Source organism: Naegleria lovaniensis (genome assembly GCF_003324165.1).
Source record: "Naegleria lovaniensis strain ATCC 30569 chromosome Unknown tig055, whole genome shotgun sequence".
In the NCBI taxonomy this organism is placed as follows: Eukaryota; Heterolobosea; class Eutetramitea; order Acrasida; family Naegleriidae; genus Naegleria; species Naegleria lovaniensis.
The window spans coordinates 88900-103513 of NW_025407877.1; the positions used below are offsets into that span (position 1 = coordinate 88900).

Here is a 14614-nt window from a genome sequence, read left to right on the forward strand (position 1 = left end):
AATATGAGGTCAATGACAGGTGGCATTGATGGGTCAAGGAAAGCAGAAGAACACACTCGTGTTCGGGTGAAGGAACTGACACGACTGGCACGGCCAAACAAAAAAATTTTTAAATCAAGGGCGAAAGCTCTTTCGGTTGTTTTGGCAAGTGACAACTTGACATCAATGAATCTAGTTCTTTCAAATGTTGGAGTCCATCACAGATATTACCTTGCTGTAGTTCATCTGGCATGTCTTGGTTTTGAAATTTAAGATCAACTTGAATTTTTATATTCAAATCATACATGAAGAACCATTTTCAGAGGAAATGCGAATGTCCTTTTTGTTATTAATAACATTCAACTAGTTTTTACAAAATATGATTGCAATTCACATTAACGAAACCCACACGAATCGATCATTTTCTCTCAATACATTTTAAACTTTTAAGGAGATTTTCCAAAAACGGTTTCGAAGAAGACATTGTCAGCAAACAAAACCATCGTACGTTTTTCTATTGATTGCTATTACTATTTGGAGACTTCTAATCGAAATACTCGAAGAAGAACATTCTCATCATCATCAACAACAACCACATGTCTCATCCTCTAAGTAATTATACGTTTGACAGTTTTTCAAAATCTTCATCATTGTCATCCACAACCACACCTCAAAATTTTCACACTTCCGAACAACAACATGATCGACATTCTCTCACACACGATCGAGGGAATCGTTCAATGGAAGAAAATCTTCCACAATTTCATGAACATCAACAAGATGAAATGTTTTCCAGTGATCATGAAAATCCATTTCGAATTGATCCTGAAAATTTAAATTTTGAAAAAACGGATTTGCAAATGGCAAAGTCAGACAATGACACGGATGGAATTCATGTGTTGGAAGATGGTCACACTCCAAATGTCATTCATTTTGAAGAAGAAATGGAAACACCAGCATTGGAAGAATATGAAATTCAACAACAAGAACCACAACCAACTCCACAGCAACGAACCATGAGAACGACGGAAGAATCGTTATCATGGAAAGATCGATTTTTTAAGGTATTTAAGAAAGCTCCTTCACGTCCTTCTTCTTCATCATTAGTCGCTGAAAATCATTTCACTTCACCACCAATGACAACACAAACCACAAAAATTCCAAAAAAAACAGTGGGATGGTAAGTGCTATTTTCATGATTAGAATGATACCATTTTCTAAAATAATTATTAAGGGAATCTTCTCAAGATCAAGTGCTTCCAAGATTTTCTAAAATTGCGAGAATATTGCATTCCGCACCTTCTCATTACAGTAGTGGAAGAGGACATATTTCACACAGAAAACACAAAATTTCTGGTTCTATATGGTTTAAATGCATTCACGGACTCTTTAAAGTCTCCACTTTAATTTTACTTTATATGGAAATTGTGTATTTGATTTTATTCATCGTGGCTCTTGTTCACAGTTTGCAAAATAAGGGATTTTTTGCAGGAGGAAATTCCCTTAATGTCTTGTGGTTAAGCTTGATATTCATGATATTGAATGCACTTTTTATTTGGGATTCCTTTGGAGATTATTTCATGTTGTATTGTTTTTTTGTGTGTTGTCGAAACAAGTACTTGAAACGAATGGAACAGAGTGAGAGGAAAATGTTACAGACTCAACAAACAACAACAACAACAGGAGGAGGACCTTCTTTTCTTCGACATGAACCACAACCTCAACAACCATTGACACAACAAGAGAGAGGAGTGTTAAATTCTCCATTTCCAGATCAACCTTCAACTACATCTCAACCACAGATTCAAATTTCACAACAACAACAATTACGTCGTCAACAATTTCATCACAAACATCACCCTAAATATTATTCTCCCTTAATGTATTATGAATGGAAATTGATTTGGTTCATTTTAACATTAATCACGTGCTCAGCTTGTTTGATATTAATTGTAATGATTTATGTCTGTGACGCCTTTTTAGGAAATGATCGAGTGTCGGGATGGTTTGCGTTTTGTTTTTTAGCTTCCTTAATGGCTTACTTTTTCATTTCATGGCATGAATTTATATTGGCGCGACACGATCATGAGTATACTCAAAAGAAATTGGTGAAACGTCGCTTGCTGTTTGTGAAATGGGATTGGTGGACTTGTGTGAAATTTTTATCGAAAATTGGTTTACTTTTCGGAATGTGGCTCGTCATTGGAAGTATTTTCATTCTGGTCACGATACAAGCAGTGTTTACAGCTAAAACTCTTTCGTACATTGATTTAAGCGGAGGAGCTGCACAAATGGTGACCATCAAACCTCCAAAAAGTTCTCGTTTTCAACTTCATTTGTATTGTGAAGGACCGAAAGCGAGTGACGATATCATACTACTCGATGCTGATATTGGAATTGCATGTCCCAAATGTTATTTCCAACCATTCGTTGAACTTTTAGCTACAAACGGCATGAGAGTCTGTGTACTAGAACGGGCAGGTTATGGATTTTCATATTCGGGTCCATTTCCTCGAAATTTAGGAAATGAAACAGCTGCCGAAGTGGCTGCCTTGATGCGTGAAACATTTTTGGGGCAAACTGTGGTCATGATTTCACATTCGAGTGCTACCTTTACCGCTCGAACTCTATTACAGTATTATCCCAAATTGTTACGAGCTGTCATATTATTACATCCAGCTCATGAAAGACTTGAAGAACGAGTTGGAATTTTGAAAATTTATAACCAACAAGAAAGATTGAAACAGAAAAAAGAAGAATTTCTAAATCAATTGAACACATTGAGATTTCAATCGGCTCTTGGTTTGACACTCTTTCCAGGAGTTTTGAAACCATTGCACTCAAAGTATGAAGAACTCTTAGAACGTTATTATTTAGGAGGAGTGAAATCATATGTCTTGTCATTTCCAGAATTTAAACCCAACTCGAACATCACCGTTCAATACGCGTCCGTATTACGTCTCACGAATTTTATTGATGCTGTTTGGAGTGAAATGTCACAAATGCCTCTCGTGTTTGAATTCATGAAACAATTAAGGACGAGTGACAAATTTTTCCATACACGAAATGAAACTCCACACCCTGTCAATGCCACACGAATCGTTCGACATCATGCTCCAATTCCTTTTCTCATTTTGACCTCTCGATTTCTCATGAATGGAACTTGTGAAGAAAATAGAATTTTGATGATGAATAATTTCGCAACAAGGAATGAAACTCATGATGAAGTGTTGTGTGAACATTGGAAAGAACATGTTTCATTATATGCTCAATTATTTAGAGAATTACATGGAGACTTGTTTGAATATTATGCATCTCCGAAAACGAAATGGGAATTTATTGAGGCTGACTATGACATGGCATTGACACATCCATTTTTATTGATGCCTTATGTGAAGCAAGCTTTGGAATTATCAAAATCTTAGAGAGTTGAATGAGAACGATTCATATTGGGAAAGACTTTGAAACTCTATTCTCGACTTGACATTATGACAGCGGGTAAAGGTCACTACTAACTCAATTCTTCATAAAATTTTTGATGAATCCGTTTAAGGTTATTAAAACCTTGTCCAGTGCAAGAGGAATGAGAAGATTTCTGGGACTACATGAGGAAGGATGGTTTTCACAAAATGTTTCAAGACCACGACCTCTGAGGGTGATTGTTCCATATTGAATCTCTCCGCACGTGTCGCAATTATGAGTGCAGCGGAGGTTTTCACACTCGCGAGTGCACAATTTGTGATCAACTTGCTGGCTCCGACGAGTTTTTATAGAATCAAAAAGAATGAAACAGTTCATGGATCGTCGTTGCTGCAGGATTCTGACCTTTTCAAATTCTTGCCATGTTCATTCACATGGTTGTCTGATCATGATAACGACACTGATCATGATGGTCATCATGTCCTGTTGTCCATTCATGCACGGATTCACTTTACGATCCTCTTCGGAACCACAACAACGGCAAATCCATCATTCTCATCATCCTCTTCTCAACAACCAGTTCGAAAATTCTCCAAATTCCTATGCTTCATCTTTGATGATCATTCATTCCATCACGAATTTTAACAATGACAACAACAACAACAACAACTCGACCTCTTCAACAGCTCTCTCCTGCAATACTCCTTCGTGTATTGTTCCTCTCATCCTCGTACCGTGTGGTCTTGTATTCATCTTTTGTGTCATTCCCATCTCGGCCTATTTGGCTCATTTCACAGTTGCCAATTCACACGATGGATGTGATTTTGCAAAATGGATGTTTAGAAAGAATCATAATAACAATAACACGACTGGTACTACTGACACGCAACAAGAAGAGATTGTCCAAAATAATGTGAATCCTCATGAGGGTCATGATGATGAAAACTTTTCAAATATGCAAGATGCAACCAATGCTGTCGTTTATTACGAACGAAGAACAAGTCATGATGAAAGGCATGTTTAGAAAGAGACTGATGATAATAAGGAGACAGACACACCAACATGTATGTGAATTCTCGTTCATTGAAAATTTCCTTAATGTGTTTTTTCGTGGATGCACATCTTTCTTGAAAAACTATTCTCAATGCTCTTCAAACCTTTTAACAATGAACCAATAACAAATGTTTACATGCAAGATCGTGTTGGATTGTGGTATTTTCACAATTCTTGAAAAGTGTTTAGAGTGTCAAGTGTCATTTTAAGAATAATTGATCTATTATGAAGGCACAGATTTTTGTGTGCACAAGAAGCGAACACTGGCAAGGCATTGAAACCACTTGGTAAAACACTGCAACAACCTCAATGGCGAACTTCATAGAATAAAAGAGAAATGCAAAATGTTGTAAGATTGTAATTTCCAAACATTTTCAAAAAAATCAAAAAAAATGCAAAACGCGGCTACGAACCATTCGTATCATCGTCGTCATGATGATGATGAAAATTCTCGGCAAGAAGAATCTTCTCCGACAATTGCTGAAAACATATTCAACGATGCTGATGATGAAAATATTCCCGTGAATCCAAAGATGGAAACATTGGAAGAGGAAAAACATCTCTCTAGCAATGCATCTGCTCTCATCAATATCATAAAGGCAAATATCGGATCTGGTATTTTGGGAATGCCATATGCTTTTAAATGCGCTGGATATTGGCTTGGTCTTTTTAGTATTGTTATTATCATGTTGATTGTGGTGCATTGTACAATTTTGTTGGTCGATAGTAAGAGGTATCTCAACAACATGCTGAAAAAGAAACGAAAGAAAAAGGATGAAATTGGCATTGTCGTAGAGGATGAAATTTCAATTTCACAATCATCACCAACTCCCTCGATACCATTGTCAACAAGCAATACACCACCCACAGTAGAAGAGAAAGAAATTATTACATTTAACGATATCGGGTATGCAGCTTTTGGCCGAACTGCAACTGTGGTTATTACCTTCTTTTTATTTGTTACACAATTGGGATTTTGTTGTGCAGTAAGTGTATTGATGACATGTTTAGTTTTAACATGCCTTGTGATTATTTTTCAAATCTTTAATTGTGCATTTTTCTGAAAATTTCAAATATTGCATACACAGTACCTAACCTTTATTTCCTCCAATTTAATGAATATCTTTGGAACACCAACGACATTGGGTTGGAAAGCGCTCTTCATTTTCATTACTGGAGTTGCCGTCTTCCCATTCTGTTGCATTCGTAATTTGAAATATCTTTCTCCAGTCAGTATCATCTCTGAAATTATGATTATTCTAGGAGTGGGAATTGTGTTGTATTTTGCCTTTGACAAACTTGCTTCAGAGCCATTTCCAGGACTGTATCGAAATTTGAGACCCTACAATTTTGAACAATTTGCCACCTTCTTTGGTATTTGTTTATTTGCATTCGAGGGAGTGTAAGTATTACTCTATTTGAGTATTTTTTCGAATTTGATTTTTGAAACAACATGATTTGAAACATTTCGGAAACAACCATACACTTTTTGCATCATGATTATGAACAGTGGTCTAGTTCTTCCTATTGAAAGCAACATGAGAGACAAGAAAGCATATCCCATGTTACTCTTTGTTGGAATGATCATTATTTGTGCCTCCATGATTTTATTGGGAATTGTTGGATATTTGGCATATGGTATGGGTGTGAACAGCTTGATAACGTTCAACCTGCCTGCAGATGGAGCATTGCCACTCATCATTAAGATATTCCTCATTATTGCACTCCTTTTCACATACCCTATTCAGCTGTTTCCAATTTCTCAAATGATGGATTCTGCAACAACATCCATTGCAACATGGATACGACACAAAATTCACAAGAAAACAACAACAACAGAATTAGAAGTGGCACAAGAACGACAAGAAGAACAACATGTGCTACTGAGTCAACCCACAAAATCTGGTCATAATTCAATCAATAATTCAAAAAGTGAGAGCAGCATCAGTGATGAGAAGCAATTGAACTCTCTGTTCGATTCCACAACCACATCTAAAGTCAAAGCTAACAAGTCAGCATTTCACTTACTCACGAAAGCTTGTATATCTCCAACATTCCATCTAGAAAATTTTATACGATTCATGATGATTATGGCCACAGTGTTTTTCTCTGCGTTCATTCCTTCTTTTGGAGACTTTTTAGGATTAATTGGTGGATTTGGAGGTACCACATTAGCTTTGGTCATGCCTTGCGCTATTCACTTGAAGGTCATGTGGAAACATATTGATTGGAGCATTAAGGCAAAAGATATTGTATTGATTGTTTTTGGTGTGTTTGCAACCATTTTCTCTACGTATATTTCATTCCGAGATTTGGTCACACATTTGGAAGAAGGTCAATAATCTTCATGCTCACCATTAACACTCTATTCATTACGTAGAACAACAAGGTCCCTGAATGAAATAGGATGCATTTCTCATCATTTTCAACTCATAATTTTTTTTCATTATTATTCATTCCATTAAGGATGACACAACATTCGTTTCTAAAGAACGAATTGACCTCTCTCTCACTCTGATAAGCCTTTATTGTGAACATGAGGAAACACCCTCGAACGAGACAACACACTCTCATTTGTACCTTACCCCAAAAAAGAAACACGCGTACTTCATCCGAAAAAAATTATTGAACTTGACCGTGTCTCTCGAAAGCATAGTACGACGATCATCGTTTTGTTACAGAATCATCATGACCCTCTCGAGAGAACAATCATCTTTTGCACTGGAATCTATATCTGACCGCAGAGGAGTGTTACGTTCCTTCCTGGTAGCGCTGGTGTTGTGCGTGTGCTTGACGAGTGCTGCCTTAATCATTCCGACCTGTGCTTCCTCATTGCCCTTGAAAAAGAAACCATCATCATCTGTGATTCATTTCAGAGCAAGCTCATTGAGTACGGAGGATGAGCATGGACAAGCCGTTGCTGCTACTACTCCCTTTGTGCTTAATGAGGAAAATAATTTACTTTCCATGGCGAATCGAAGGAAGATGGATGCCTTAATCAATTTCCGCCCCATGACTACCACTGTTGATAATAACAACAACAACCACATCGCGATGGAAGAACCCAAATATCAATTTATTGTTAAATTTGCTAGCCCCAAGTCTATTCATCACGATGAGGTCGTTGATATTTCATCACGAGGTTCTTCATCTTCAAGCCATGATGAAGCTTCCGTACGGCGCCAAAGTCTTTCTTCATCAGGGCTCATGACCAAATGGATGCGTTCCGGTAGCGTTCTCGCGAATAATGTCGTATCCGTAGTGGCTAAAGCAAGCGAATTGGATCAAGCGAATCGAGAGAATCCTTCTCTCTTCGAATGGATTGGTGAATACGAGACGAAATTTAAGAGTACCCTCAATTTTCAATTCTTGGAAGAAAAATCTCGTGAACAATTGAATAAGGCTTCTGCCCATTCGGAGAGATTGATGGCAGAATCGACTTCATCAATGTTGGATATTGTCATTTCACTGATTCCATCCTTGGAGGCCATTCAAGCAGGAAAAGAGCACGAAGAATTGCAACAAGTCGTCTCCTCTCTCAATTCCATACTCGAATCCAAGTTTAGAAAAGATCAAGAATTTACAAGCATCATTCTCCATCATGCGAATGAATGTGAAATGAGTTTCTCACCTCTCAAAGCTGCCCAAATTGGTGAGATATTGTTGTCCCATCCACATGTTCATTTCATTGAGAGAAAATTAGAAATGACTCTCCACAATCGTTATGCGAGTGCACTCATGCAACAAGCAAGTTCGACCAGTGCATCATCCACCGCTTCATCGACACCATTCTATGACATGGGAATTTATGGTAATAATCAAGTCGTGGCTGTTTCAGATTCTGGCCTTGATCATGACAATTGCTTTTTCTATGATTCCAAGACTACTCCAACAGTGAACGTTTTGGACATGAATCGAAGAAAGGTTGTTTACTACTCAAGTAAGAATGGAGATAATATGGATGGTATTGATGGTCATGGTAAGTGCTATCACATGGAATGTTGACATCTTAACTTTGGTGTCACTTGAATACTTCCTCAATGTGCAATTGTTATTGTTTTAAATTTGCATGACAAATGTACACTACAAAAAGGTACACATGTTTGTGGCGCCATTGTGGGATCCATTGAGAATCAAAGTCTAAACGTCTCTTTGAACAGATATCATGGCATGGCTCCAGGAAGTAAGATTTGGTTCACAGACATTCAAGCAGGAAATGGTGGTCTTTCAATTCCAAATCCTGTTACCCCAATCTTCCAACTGCCCTATGACAATGGAGTTCGCATCTTCTCCAATTCTTGGGGTTGTGGACCCGATAGTTTCGTGTCATGCAATTATGACTGCTCCAACTGTCAATTGACACGAGCTGTTGGAACCTATGCCTCTGGTAGCTCTGTGACAAATGCAGATTGTAAGGCACTCTTTGGCACTTCAACATGTTGTAATATTTGTAATGTTTACAGCAGTCAATGTCAAGCCATTGACAAATTCTTGTGGGAGCGAAAAGATGCTGTCATTTTGTTTTCTCAAGGAAATTCAGGATACCTATCTGAGTTTGGTAACACCGGTTATCCAGCAGTTTCGAAAAATACCATCTCTGTTGGTGCTCACCATACCAGTAATGCAGGTTTCGTAGATGGTATAAATTATCAAGATTTTGTGAAAAAGATGCAAGATGCAGGTTTACCATTCACTAGCACTGCGCAATGTTGTGCCTATTCAGGTTCAAACTATCAAGCAGTGAGGGAATATTGCTGTCCCAATACCATTGCACAATTATATTCGTCACAACCCTCGATTTATAATGAAAATAATTTGGCGTATTTCAGTAGCAGAGGCCCTGCGTGTGGTAAGTATCAAATTTGTTTTTAAAACTGACAGAAACTTCAATCATTCCCCTATGAATGAATAAGGTGGAAGAATCAAACCAGATGTTGTGGCTGTTGGTCACACAGTTATTTCCACTCACTCTGATGGTTCTCTAACCACAAAACAATGTGGTACACAAACACCACAACTTGGCAACAGTGCTGCCTTGTTGTTAATGAGGTATGTTGAAAATTCTCAAACAAGTAATTGTGAACAAAATCATGTGGATATCAATCAAAAATTCTTTGGTTTGGATCATTCAACACCGCAGTGGCACCTCAATGGCAACTCCATTAACAGCTGGTGCTGTCAGCCTCTTGCGTGAATATTTCCAAAAGTACGCACAACTGTCCACTCCAAAAGGCACCCTGTTGAAAGCAGCTCTTATTCACAGTGCTACACCACTCACAGGAAGCGTTGCCGTTTCTAGCAATGAAAATAATCGAAAGAATATTCAACAGGCATATGGCTCTCCAAACTTTTATGATGGTTTCGGCAAGGTCCAACTTGGAAACCTTTTGAAAGACTCTAATGGCAATGCATTAGACATGAAAATATGGGAAGCCGGTTTTACATCCTCTTCAGAAGTCTTGCGTGTGTGTTTGAGAATGAAAAAGACGGTAAAGAGTCCTTCAGCATTTAAGGCAACATTGGCTTGGTACGACATGCCATCGAGTATTGCCGTCGAACCTAAACTTATTCATGATTTGGATCTTATTGTGAATCAATATACATGGAATGTAAATACCAAGGAGAGTTCTAATTTGCAATTAATCTTGGCAAATGGCGCTACAGAATATGCAGATGATAAGAATAATGTAGAACGAGTAAGTGTGAGCGGAATTTCCAATTCTGCAGCTGCAGCAGAGTATCAAATGTTGAGCATGCAAATTGTGAATTATGGAATTACTGCCAATACTAAACAAGACTTCTCATTGTTGGCCACTTATCGAAAAGGAGACTGGGAATTACTGGACTCGACTGAATGCATTTATCAATTATCGGTAGATCCAACCCAACCACAAAAAGGTAACGTGGATATTGAGACAGCACCTTCAGTGCCGCTAGTGACCACTTTGAGCATTGTTGGAGGTATTGCTGTTTATGTGAGTGTGTTAATAGGAAGTATCATTTTGATATTAATGTATCGCTCATGGAGACGCTCAAAGCAAGGAAAGGCTGCTTCTGCATCTTCAACAACAACGATCAATCAAGCAAGTCTTGTAGCTGCTTCTCAGGAGATTATGATGGACGATATGGCTGTTTCTGAATATTATTATAGACGTGACAGCAAGTTGAATTAACATTGATGTTAACGAATATGTATGTTCTGTGTATTAAGGTCATGACTTCAAAATAAACAAGCGTTGGGAAATATGATGATAGAATTACCTTAATTCAAATGGACAATTCACACGACTTCTCAAAACAGGACTGGGAACTGTAGCTCCAAAGACAAGAAAATTAGATGAAGCAACGTTATAACGAAAATGTCGGAGGTCAAATTGCCGTTTTTTCATTTCGGTGTATTTATTTGTGGAATTGATGTAGATGTTAAAAGACATAAGAATATTCTATCACCTCTGAATACCAGTGATACTTTATACCGTACAGTCCATTCAATATCAAGTGGAGGTTATTATTCCTTGTTGTATAAATGTGATAGAGGAGAGTAAGCAATTGAAAGAATTTATGTGCAAGTTATTTAGATTTGCAAAATTATCAAGTGCAGGAAGTTGTGCTGAATTGCAAGATATTCAAATTAAATTTATTTAAAACAAAACTTTAAAACATCTCTCATTGTTGTTTTCACAAACCAATGATTCTCTTCCTTGTCTTAGATAAAGCGACAATTTGTAAACTCTACATTCTTTGGAGTGGATGATGATTTCTGTGTCACATTTTGAAGAGTCATGCTTGAGAATGTTAATTTTTTTGGATATTTTGCAACTTGTTCCAACCATCCTGGTTTTTCACAAAAAGTTCCCTTAACGCCATTCAGTTCTAAATGTTGATCTTTCATTTGTTCAGAAAGGAGAATGAGTTGTTCGAGTGTGACATATTGTACTTCTAAAATTCTTAATTTTGCTGTATTTTTGATCGTGACATTGGTCAAAGTGTCAAATTTCAATTCTTCACAATTCTCAAACGTGCATTCATTCGCGCTCTGACAATGGACTTGTTGACAATTCTTAAAAATGCATGTGTGAAAAATGTGACAGCAATTCACAGTGCATTCAACAAATTCACATTCGTTGAAATAATGCAATATTCCAGTATCATCGTATTTGTAATTATCCAAATATATCTTGTATAGTTTCAAATTGGAAATCCATTCCTTATTGATTTCCATACATAGATCAAACATATTTTTCGAATTTCTAAATTCCATTTCCTGTAAAAGCATGGTCATTTTGTTTTCCATTTCTTTTGTTTGTTCATTTAATTTTTCTTTAAATTTTGAAACCATTTCTTTCTGATTCAAGAAAACACATGAATTTTCATGAACTTTCAATTCACCTCTTGGACCTTTCCAATCACACCATTCATTTGAATCTGAACATTTCACTTGAAACATTGTACAAAATTCCTTTTCGTGCTGTTGCTGATGTTGTGGAGAGACTCGACATCCACATCCCAAACGACATGGAATTTCACAATTTTGTAAATGTTGTTGCATTTGAATTCTCAAAACCATTTGTTGACAATTTGTACATGGAATTGTAACTTGTTGTAAAGCATCTGTAACGAAACGTGGAACAGTTTTAGAGAGTGATGATTCTGTGAATTGAGTTTGACATTGCGGACACTTGGCTGTTGAATTATTTGCACATTTTTGACAAAATAACAATTGACATTCAATGTGAATGATAGGATCATCCAAAGCATTGTGACAAATACCACATTGAAGATACGGAGGAATGGGTTGATTATTATTGAGAGTTGCCATCCCGTGTGATGATTCTGTCGGTGGTTTCATTTTTTTTTGTTTTTTTTATTTTCTCGCAAATGCAGATGTGAAATTGATGTATTTGATGAGAAACGCTACTGTTGTTGAAATAAAAAAACTTTTAGGAACATAAAAGAATTTTTCAATACTTTATGGACCAGTAACGAGATAAATATATGGATCATGTTCTGAAAATAATCCTCGAATGTAATTTAATTTTCCATTTAACATTTCAAAAAAAATGTCAACACGTCAGAGAATGATCAAGCAACTATCCCTTCCTTGCTTGAAAGAATTCTCTCTTCCGAAAGATTGTCCGGAATGAAATTGGAATTCCAATTCCGAAATGAAGGTGTTGATGACATCAAGAGAATGTAAAACCTCAGTCAATGAGTGTCACATCCAACAGAGTGTCATCACCGCAACAATCCTCTGCAGAGACAAGAACGCTTTCACAAACGTCGCAGCAACCTGTTGGAAGAAGTGTCACATCTTTGGCTTCTTTGAGAAATTCCACTACTAGCTCGAATACTACTAATACTACTAATACCAACACATCCTTAACATCCACTTCTGCTTACAACACTTCTCAACATGGTGCTACACAATCAATGACACAAACAGATGAGGATTCACCATTCCGAAGATCTAGAGCAGTATTTGAAAATATTCAAAGAAATAACAATGCAAGTGGCTCGCAATCGTCGAATACTAGCAACATGAATCGTAGTAATAGACATCAACAAATAGAAGAGCTAGAGAGAGTAGAAGTAACAATTCCACACAACAAGGAATTCATCGTCAAGTATCAACAAGTTCAAATAGCAGAAATGTTGATTCTGTTCGGAATAGAAAACAAATGTTTGAAACTCTCATTGCAAGTAACAACAATTCTAGCAGTTCTCATAATTATCGTCCCAGTTTGAGTTTTAACACAAATGGAAATTCTTCTTCCATTGACCATCGAAGACATTCCACAATGCATGAATCTTCCTCTACGACACATGAGTATATTCAATACCAAGAAGAAGAGGACTGTCCTATTTGTTTGGAATCAAGAATTCCATTCACGGCTGTCAATTTCAAAAATTGCATCTGTCATACCAAAGCCATTTGTGAAGGTTGTTTAATTCAACATATTGAACATCGAGTACAAGAAGGACTCTCTGATGTCCCATGTCCACTTTGTCGAGGCAATTTTCGATATATTGAAATCAAGGAACTTGTCCGTAAAAACTTCCTCAACAAGTTTTAAATACTTTTGTAGAAAATAGAAATAGACTTGCCATTCTCAATAATGCCTTGAATGATGCTGAATTTCTCTTCTCCTGTCCTCTATGTAATCATCCCCACGACACTCGACGTGTCACAACTTTTCACGGAACTATGCGAATGAACTGCCAACATTGTCTCTCTGTACTTACAACATCGAACAGTGTGGCATGACGGATATACATGTCAACAATTCGAAGAGAGATTTCAAACACAACAAGATCAACAATGGATTCAGGAAAATTTCAAACAATGTCCTCGTTGTGGACATGCCATTTGAAAAGAATCAAGGATGTGATCACATGACTTGTCGATGTGGATATGAATTTTGTTTTATATGTTTGGCAGATTATGCAAATATAAGACAAAAGGGAAATGATCATCATGAGAGAACGTGTGTTTTTCATTCAGATAATTTGTGAGAACTTTATTAAGGGTGTATATTAATTTTTATTTCAAAAAGTTGTTGTTGTTGTGAAATACTATTGGATTAATAGGAAAAAATTTTAAATACAAAAGAACGAAAAGAACATGTAGTTGAGATGATTTCAAAAAAGTAACTACTTTTTCACAGTGAGAACTTTGATTGGGAGTTTGGGATTAACCATCAAAACACTTCCAGAACTTCTGCCACTTTTCAAATAATTTAAATTGTTGAAAATTTGGTCTGAAATTGATCTTCTATGAAGGCGTTTGTTTTCAGTTTCATCTAAAAGTTAATTCAGAGAGGTAGAATTGAATTACCTTAATTCAAATGGACCTAACTTCTCAAAACAGGACTGGGAACTGTAGCTCCAAAGACAAGAAAATTAGATGAAACAATATATATAACGAAAATGTCGAATGTCAAATTGCCATTTTTTCATTTTGGTATCTCATTCATCCAAACCAAGACAATCTCGTCATCTCCAAGGACACAATTGTCTCAAAAAAAACCTTTCACACCATCATGTCAGCAGTGAGTATTTCAATATATTTTCTTTCAACAAGTTCATTGACATCATGTTCACAAGACATCCTCCATATTAAAAGCCATTCTCAAATACATTCCGAAACTGGACGGCAATTGGC

The 14614-nt window shown here is 36.8% G+C and overlaps 6 protein-coding genes across 6 annotated transcripts; 5 read left to right on the forward strand and 1 right to left on the reverse strand.

Moving 5' to 3' along the window:
• Window positions 1-575: 575 nt before the first annotated feature.
• Window positions 576-3404, forward strand: C9374_012162 (uncharacterized protein; the record flags this gene model as incomplete). Its single annotated transcript, XM_044687898.1, has 2 exons — window positions 576-1159; window positions 1214-3404. The coding sequence occupies 2 exons, from the start codon at window positions 576-578 to the stop codon at window positions 3402-3404; spliced, it is 2775 nt and encodes a 924-aa protein (XP_044542597.1).
• Window positions 3405-3877: 473 nt separating this feature from the next.
• Window positions 3878-4423, forward strand: C9374_012163 (uncharacterized protein; the record flags this gene model as incomplete). Its single annotated transcript, XM_044687899.1, has 1 exon — window positions 3878-4423. One exon carries the CDS (start codon window positions 3878-3880, stop codon window positions 4421-4423), a length of 546 nt encoding a protein of 181 aa, XP_044542598.1.
• Window positions 4424-4844: 421 nt separating this feature from the next.
• Window positions 4845-6794, forward strand: C9374_012164 (uncharacterized protein; the record flags this gene model as incomplete). The annotated part of the gene is made up of 3 exons (XM_044687900.1): window positions 4845-5438; window positions 5541-5854; window positions 5963-6794. The coding sequence occupies 3 exons, from the start codon at window positions 4845-4847 to the stop codon at window positions 6792-6794; spliced, it is 1740 nt and encodes a 579-aa protein (XP_044542599.1).
• A 346-nt stretch (window positions 6795-7140) lies between these two features.
• Window positions 7141-10625, forward strand: C9374_012165 (uncharacterized protein; the record flags this gene model as incomplete). Its single annotated transcript, XM_044687901.1, has 4 exons — window positions 7141-8431; window positions 8546-9301; window positions 9366-9501; window positions 9593-10625. The coding sequence occupies 4 exons, from the start codon at window positions 7141-7143 to the stop codon at window positions 10623-10625; spliced, it is 3216 nt and encodes a 1071-aa protein (XP_044542600.1).
• A 533-nt stretch (window positions 10626-11158) lies between these two features.
• On the reverse strand, window positions 11159-12301 carry C9374_012166 (uncharacterized protein; the record flags this gene model as incomplete). The annotated part of the gene is made up of 1 exon (XM_044687902.1): window positions 11159-12301. One exon carries the CDS (start codon window positions 12299-12301, stop codon window positions 11159-11161), a length of 1143 nt encoding a protein of 380 aa, XP_044542601.1.
• A 359-nt stretch (window positions 12302-12660) lies between these two features.
• C9374_012167 (uncharacterized protein) lies at window positions 12661-13197 on the forward strand (the record flags this gene model as incomplete). Its single annotated transcript, XM_044687903.1, has 1 exon — window positions 12661-13197. The coding sequence occupies one exon, from the start codon at window positions 12661-12663 to the stop codon at window positions 13195-13197; it is 537 nt and encodes a 178-aa protein (XP_044542602.1).
• Between the last annotated feature and the right edge of the window lie 1417 nt (window positions 13198-14614).